At 36.6% G+C, this 8,107-nt stretch overlaps 1 protein-coding gene across 2 annotated transcripts; it reads right to left on the bottom strand.

The window, feature by feature from the left end:
• Nucleotides 1-1,187: 1,187 nt before the first annotated feature.
• Nucleotides 1,188-7,765, bottom strand: LOC120112121 (ubiquitin-conjugating enzyme E2 11-like). Of its 2 annotated transcripts, XM_039130770.3 has the most exons (4): nucleotides 7,555-7,765; nucleotides 2,916-3,139; nucleotides 1,466-1,722; nucleotides 1,188-1,331 (listed from the first exon to the last, which is right to left on the bottom strand). In XM_039130770.3, exons 2-3 carry the CDS (start codon nucleotides 3,129-3,131, stop codon nucleotides 1,492-1,494), a joined length of 447 nt encoding a protein of 148 aa, XP_038986698.1. In that variant the 5' UTR covers nucleotides 3,132-3,139; nucleotides 7,555-7,765; the 3' UTR covers nucleotides 1,188-1,331; nucleotides 1,466-1,491. The 2 variants fall into 2 exon arrangements, with proteins under 2 accessions (XP_038986698.1, XP_038986694.1); XM_039130766.3 differs by having other exon boundaries at nucleotides 1,188-1,722; nucleotides 7,555-7,764.
• Nucleotides 7,766-8,107: the final 342 nt, after the last annotated feature.

The raw sequence follows: 8,107 nt of genomic DNA, 5'->3' as shown, positions 1-8,107 counted from the left end.
TTAATACTCCTGCCACAAGCCCATAAATCCAGTCATATCTCATGGTCACATCCTCACTAGCTTCTTATACTTATTATTGGTCGAAGTTATACATTGATTCTTAGCTAACCAAGAAAACGAGGGGGGGAAATTATTGTAACTCAAGCAAATTTATGTAATATGTAGAGATGGATGACTATGTTGGCCCAAGAAACTTCTGTAACAATAGATGCCTCGAAGCATTTCCAAAAAAATTAAGTGATACTTCGATTAAATCAAATTCATAAAATCACAACAAAGTCCAGATTACAAGCACGAGAAATTGGAATACCAAGAGAGTGCCATTAATGAATGCTACGAGTCACTTGATAAGAATAAATGCCCTGATTATCTCCAATGACTTATCGGCTGTGAAGGGATTAGACTTCCACATATTTGTTTGTGACAACATTGGCTTCCCCTCATGCATGACTAAAAGAAATCTCTGCCATTAACACAATGGCAGAAGAACTGATGCCGCATATAATCTCATTAATGGTGGAGATGGAGATTCGTAAGTGATTTGTTTGTTTGTTTTTTTTTTTTTTGAAAATTTCATATAAATATATTTGGCACTCAAAACATCTAATTAGTTATAGTTAAATAACCAACAAAAGCAAAACATGTCAGTGATTAATAATGATGGAGTCATGTTCATAGATGCCTTAGGAGCATATTCCAGCATTTGCAATCATGGTATTTGGTAAATAATGCATAATTTGCAAACAACTTGAGCACCACACGAGATTGCACCTTGAATTCAATTTCCAACATACTGATCAATGGATCTTGCGCATGGATATTACGACACAATTCAGATGGAAATTTAAGTTGGCATTCCCAACATTCAGAACAGTGAAACATCCCACTACTCTTACCAGTGTTTAAAACCATATCATTAACCATGTTTTTACTAAAGCTATAACAAAGAAAGTTTGCTTGTAACATTCCTTGGGATCAATTTTAGCACTGCGATAGTAACCTGTGGTTTCCCGTAAAGATTACTAGCATAAGACCGAGATCGAGCAGAATTTTATCTCTTAAATTAACCTATTAGCACATTAATAATTCATCCGACCATTGTCATATTATTCGATGCAGGAGCTAAACAGGTCCTAAGGTATCATAATTAGGTTTTCCTAGCCAGCAAACAGATACATGACACCATCTTCAGGAAAATAATTAGCAATCAGGCAGCACCATCAAATATTCCAGTGCCCATGCTTAACAAGGCCTTTTAATTTTATAAATTCAGAGTTTGGATGCAGAGAAACCTGCCTCACGTGTTGATAGTTCCACGGAGGACTCAAAACCTACCACAAAGTACCATAACATTAGGCTCCATCCAACGTCAATATATAAAACCAAGCATGCTATGACATTTTAAACTAGCACTAGCACTTAGTCTGGTTTTAGACTTTTAGTCCTTGGAAACAAAAAGTTCTACCTGCTGCGTTTGCAAGCAGCAAGCCATCAGCCCATGGCATACTTCTGAGTCCATGCTCTGGCTGTCTCCTCGTAACGGGATCTCTGATTCTTGTAAATATGGGCAATCTCAGGGACAAGAGGGTCGTCTGGGTTCGGGTCAGTGAGAAGAGAGCAGATGGAAAGGAGAACCTTTGAAATGGTCAGAGCAGGGCTCCACTGTTCCTTGAGGATGTCGAGGCATATGCTGCCATTGGAGTTGATGTTTGGGTGGTAAACCTGCTCAGATAGATGAAGGCCCATCATCCATATTTGTGAAAGCAGTTCATATTTCTTCAGATAACAGGAAGCAGATTTCAGTGATCAATCAGCATACATGTTGCTAATTATACAAATAATACAAATGGAAGAATTCTTTGAAGGCACAAATTTATTAGCCTGATGTAGATATGTTGTATCGGTAGGAACAAAAGATGTAGTGACTGACTTGCAAGTTTTTTTAGTACAAGAGCATAATCATCTATACGATTAAGAAAATATAAGCCACGACAGCAAATCAGCAATTTGAATGTTCTAAAGTGGAATGAGGCCATCATTTATACATTTTGGCAAAAAGAATTAAGTCCTAAAATACATTATAATATTCAAGGGTGGACCAAGAAAATTCTTGGCTAAAACCTAGTAACAAGGAAAATCAAGATCATCCATGTCATACTCGAGTAGTTCAAAGATGAACAATATTTAAAAGCATGCAGATCTAATCAGCTCCATGCTCCCTTGGAAAATCACCTCAAAGATATAATACTACATTTAACATTTAAAGGCCGTCTTCAGAAAATCCTGTTTTATGAACTATTTTTAATCTAGTAGGAAAAAGGAACTTTGTACAACCCAAACTGAATGCAGCCCATATCTGCTGTTCTCTCAGACATGGAAGAGCTCAAAAAAGTATATGAAACTCTTGTTACAACAGAGATCCAAAATTAGACCCAAGATGCAAGGCATGTAGTTCTGTATAATATGCTAGCAGAAGTAAATACCTAAAATGTGAAATATGAAAAGGGAAGCATGCCTCTAGAGCATTAGCAAGGTAAGCCTCCAGCACATTATTTACTTTTATCATTTTATTTGGTAACTACCTGTATGCAGAGCATAAGATTCCAATAAAAACTATCTTAAATAATAAAATTCAACCACCGCCAACAAGTTCTAAAACTAAATTAACTTATTAAGAAAAAAGTCTTTAATAATTTTGAATTTCACTATTTGATATAATAAAAATTGGTACCAACGCCACCTCTATCCCATGCCAGTAGTTTCCTGAATCAGAAAGCTAGCAATATAGTTTGCACTTCTATAATCTACTGAGATTCCGAGGGAAAGCACATGTACAAATAATATCTGGAATCAAGCATCATCTTTAGAAACAAAAAATGTTATGGAAAATCAAAAATGATATGAGGTTTTCTTACCTTGGTCTGAAAGTTGACCTTTGGAGGCTTAAATGGATAGTCAGGTGGGAAATGAATCATAACAAAGAACACTCCTCCAGCATAGGGGCTCTCTGCAGGACCCATGATTGTTGCTTGCCAGTGGAACAGATCCTCCCCCGCAGGCCCTGCACTGCATGATGTTGGAGGATCTCTTTGCAGATCCTGAAGCTCCTTCTGAATACGTTTGTTAGCCATAATGCCTCCTAATTCAAATATAGGGAATAACAACAATAAGAAATAACTTTCGAGGTTATAACTACAGGGATAAAACTGCAAACATACACAGAATTCCCAGTTCCAGTATATGACTCCAAGAACAATGCTAGCTAGAATAACACCACTCTCATACAGAAAAGATACACAGTGGAGATGCGACTGTCATGTCGCTATTCCTGGCATCCTGTAAGATATTGGGTACTGGTTGCCAGTGAAGGACAAAATGAAAAGTTGTGCATCAACCATGCAAGTTTTCTGTAAGAGATTTCTGTCTTAATGAAGCATTTCCAATGATGTCACAGTGAGTAAACACACATGTTGCACATCAGAAATAAACCACATCCAAAAGAAACCATGACTGAAGCCAATGAACAATGAATTAGATCAGACTGTGTCTAAATAGGATATATAATCAATTCATAACTAAAAGTGATAAGTGTATTTTTTTCTTTAAAAGAAAGTGTTGATATTAAACAGAAGCTCTGCCATACAAATTTTCTACTGATACTTGGGAGAAGTTCACAAGATATACAGCATAGGCGACCCGTAATTGTTAACCAGTCTCTAAGGATGACTGAATAGTTAACAATTTCCATTCACGATAAATCTAAATAAAAGAATCAAATAAATAAATAAATACAATCATAAAAAGGAGGAAAGGGGGGAAAATGAATGATGGTAGACTGTAGATTGCCAAAACTTTATCAATTTTGAAACAAGGAAACTTCACTAGATTTACTTAAGGACAGTCAGCCACATATGATGAACACATCAACTAAACCATATAGAATGTCCTAAGATAGCAATAATTATTTCACAGACTACAATCATTTGTCATGTCCAGAATTAACATGCATTCTCCCCTTAATTCAAGTGAGGAAGAGCCTCAGTGCCCCACCAATAACCAGCCATAATAATTTCGTATAAAGAAGAAAGACCCCCAGGGTAACCACATAACTTCCCTGATCTACCCTAACTTAAAATATGGACCAATATGCCAAATCAGTTATTATGGCACACTAAATGGAACCATTCAAACAAGCATAAATCAATGATTTTATACATATTAACAACTCCTGAAAGCAGTAAGATTCACAAAAACTCCACAGGAACTGAATATCAGCAAATTCCCCCAATTATTCACTTTGGCTTGCCCTTCTCTGTCCAATTTAACCTCTGAAAATTGGTTTTATAGACGATTTAATTAGACTGCCTCATAAGGGAAGAGCAAGGCACCAACAAGGGTCTTGAAGTTGAAGCATTAGAAACCTTTACCTAGTTGTCTTCTTCAGCATAAAGCTAATATGGTGGCCTTGTGGAGGTACATGTATTGTGCCTTTCAAAATGCAGACCACCCTACTCATCAATCATTTGAGGTCAGCCCAATACACAATGGGTTGCAGAATTACAATCAATGTAATAACTTGAAGCCAGACCCTATAAGAAGACAGGCCTAAATCACGGACCTGAATGAACTTCTAAATGTTGCTATCTAATGCTGTTAAGAAATCAGCCCTGATGATATATATGGGATGCATATAGTAAAATATGGGTGATCAAAAAATTTAATGCAAAGGAAATAACTAAACTAATATGTTCATGCTGCTGAACTGCTGAGATCAGATATTCTGGTGGTAAAAAAATAAAAACTCTAACCATAAAATATTCAAAGATAAGCCCAAGATAAAGACTACACCACAGTAAACAGAGGCCATAGCGGTGTAACCCTGATGGATGTTAGAAATGAAGTTTGATCTGATTCATGTGCAATCTTAGAGCTCTTCTCTCAGCTGCTAGCTTGAAACATGCTCAGATCATTGTCAGATCTGATAAACACCAATAATAATGCTGTTGTTTGTCAGCAAGAAAGTAACAAAATTAATGAAAGAGGAAGAGAAAGAGACAAAGATACCATAAGAAAAAGGAGAACAATCTAAGAAATCAGAAGAACAAGAGGAAGTTTACTACTTTAGTTAGGACTAGAACCTAAACAAGCAGGCCAATAGAGCCTGATAATAGGCTTGAGGCCCTGTTTGGAATTGCTATTGGAAGTAGAACTTCAAGCAGTAGAATTTTTAACAAAAAGTTGTTCGTTGTTTAATAACTACATTTCTAGAGTGTAGTGAAACTTATACATCTGTTTGGTAACTAAATTGAAAATGTACTTTTAGTATGACGAAATTAACAATAAAGGGGACTACATAGTATTTTATATTATAGTATAATATAAATATAATATAGTAATATATTATTACATAGTATAATATTATTATAATGTAATATATTATTATAATGTAATATATTATTATAATATTATGTAATATAATATTATAATAATATTATGTGATTATAATATAATATAATGTAATGTAATTATGTGATTTGTTCAGTGATTTGTTTATGGGCATTTTGTTCCCTACAAAATTTTAATTAAATGAAAAATAACTTCCCAACATCAGCCAAGTAGAGCTATTGGAGAACCAAAAGGCACTTCTCTCTCTCTCTCTCTCTCTCTCTCTCTCTCTCTCTTAACAAACACCACCTATTCCCTGAAAGTACTTTCTACCTTCCAAAAAACACTTTCCAGCCCTCAAAAGATGTTCCCAATCAGGGCCAAAGTGATTATAACTTCTAACCTACTAACACCATCTAATGAGGAAATAGCATAAGACCAAGCAACACCTAAAACCCTGGCCATATTTTTGAATAGTAAAGGCCAGACATAACACCCCCTTTTAATGGCCTTCTGCTGCTCCTAACTGCACCACCTAGCCAAGACCTCTCTGATGCACTAGTAATTTTAGCACCTCTTCACTAATCTGCAGATCCTCTCAAGTCATGAGTTAGGCTTAGGGTTTTGATAGTCAAGTAATGGTTTAAGTTTTATGTAGGCAAACAGATGGATCCCAAGCTCATCTACCAGGTCATATTAGGAGATTCTGAAGGTCTTGATAAGCATTAGGGTTTTCTAGGCAGAAGTTAATGAGGGTTTCAAGCTTGAAAAACAAATGATGATGGGTTTGGAATCAAACAACAGCTGTACTGACATGGAAAACAAACCACCTGCTGATAACAGATCCATACTTAGCTGCAATGGATGGAGTGATGTGAGCAACAGACCAGCTTGCTGATCGAAGATCTGTACTTAGTTGTAGACTAGTCACGATTAGTAAGCTGAGGACTCTATAAAGAGCTGAGTATTGAGATAGACATGTTTATAGACAATTAAGAGATTGATTTGAGCATCAGAAAGGCCCTATAGGGGCTGCTTGAAGAGCAGATCAAGCCAGTATAATCAAATCTGAGCTAAGTTGGACCAGAAACCCTTATTCAGACTGGTGGCTGCTTCCGATAGTTGAGGCTATATACATGTAGAACTTAAAGCAAATTTACGCCGGTTGGGTGCAGAAAAGAGAAAAAGAATAGAAAATATTCTAAGAAGGGGAGGAAGAAAGAAGACTTGCTCCAGACTCCCCATCTTCATAAAGCCCCTAAGTTGGTTCAAACTTGAAATTAATTTCCAAGGAATCAAAACATTAAAGAAAGTAATATGTAGCCTCTTCATAACAAATACAAAGGTCAACTCATCCCAACAACTTTGTCAATATTCATCCAACATCTTTAATATGTCCCGAAATCATGGCAGACTCCATGAGGACTACTACAGCTAATTGATATGACCTGAATATGTGGTGGACTCTACAAGTCCTACTGCAGCATATTGACATGCCCTATCTCCCTTGGCAACCATGACATTCAATATGAACCTGCTAGCATGGTCACTTTATAGTCCAATTTCATGATATAGTCACCTGCAATAAGACCTGTATTACACCTACTATTAACGACAAAATGCAATTTCCCCAGTTGCTTGGAACGGAAGATCTAGTCATCGAGCCTCTGTTGGTTTTGATTCAACTGACACTGACATATTTTAAGCCATCAATCGACATCCATTTTCTACATGCTAAGCCTGCTGCCCTTTACTTCATTATCATCCCACCCATCTTTCTTCAAAATTCTGAAGAACTAGAAGTTCTTAGCACAGATAAAAGCACAGAATCCCAATACGCTATTAAGGACACCCACTTATAACCAAAAGCTGATCATGCTTGAGTAAATCTTTTCAATTCCATCACAACAATAATTACAAAGAAGGAACAGGCAAAAGAATCCCAAATCGCTATACCCAGTACTCATAATAATATATCACCAAAATACATATATATTTGCATCAAAAATAGCCGAATCTAACTTAGTCACGAAATACATATAGATTTAAGCAGAAAAAAAGTCTGAATAATATATAACACGAAGAGTTGGACATCTGGAATCAAAAGCCGACCCGAATCACAAAATCGACCGCTTAAATCGAAGATCGAAGGAGATGAGATTTGCTTACAGATGAGAAAAATCCAATCGAAACGAGCTCTAATGGCGCTCGGAGCGAAGCCTCGATCTCTTGGAGAGGAGAGGGAGAAGGAGAAGGACAAGGAAATGAGACTCAGAGGGAAAGATTATATCGCAGGGGCCGCGGATCCGGTCACCTCCCCGGCAAGGTCATCGGATCCAGAGAGGAGCTGCTCCTTCAGCTGGCGATAACGGCCAGTAATTGTCCGTTTGTTAAATAGATTTTATAAGGGGGACAAATATCAACGTGGCAAATGTTTATTGGCTTTGTATGCTGTGTCTAAGCAGCGTCGTCTCGGCCGGTTTTCGAAGTTTCCAGTGACCTAAGACCCAAACCGCGTTCTTTTCGTTGACCAGAATAAGTGCTCGCCTTGGTAGGCTGCGTGTGGTGTCGTTTCTATTTTATTTTTATTTAGAAATAAATTTTATTTTTCAGGTTTTTTATGTCAATATATATATATATATATATATATATTTTTAATACTAAAGTGACAGGCTAAACGAAAGTTAAAAGCATTAAAATGAGCAAATATTAAAAACTTGTT

The sequence above is a fragment of the Phoenix dactylifera genome, chromosome 2 (genome assembly GCF_051530095.1).
Source record: "Phoenix dactylifera cultivar Ajwa chromosome 2, Ajwa_hap1_PhDact_Kaust_v1.1, whole genome shotgun sequence".
Classification (NCBI taxonomy): Eukaryota; Viridiplantae; Streptophyta; class Magnoliopsida; order Arecales; family Arecaceae; genus Phoenix; species Phoenix dactylifera.
Note: the sequence above shows the minus strand (reverse complement) of the source record. Positions and strands in the feature narration are given on the sequence as shown.

What these genes read in the sequence shown, in the direction of transcription:
- LOC120112121 (XM_039130770.3), bottom strand. Translation starts at nt 3,131, where the DNA reads ATGGCTAACAAACGTATTCAGAAGGAGCTTCAGGATCTGCAAAGAGAT. An exon ending in AGGTCAACTTTCAGACCAAG is followed by an intron (nt 1,723 to 2,915) that starts GTAAGAAAACCT and finishes CTATCTGAGCAG; the next exon opens with GTTTACCACCCAAACATCAA.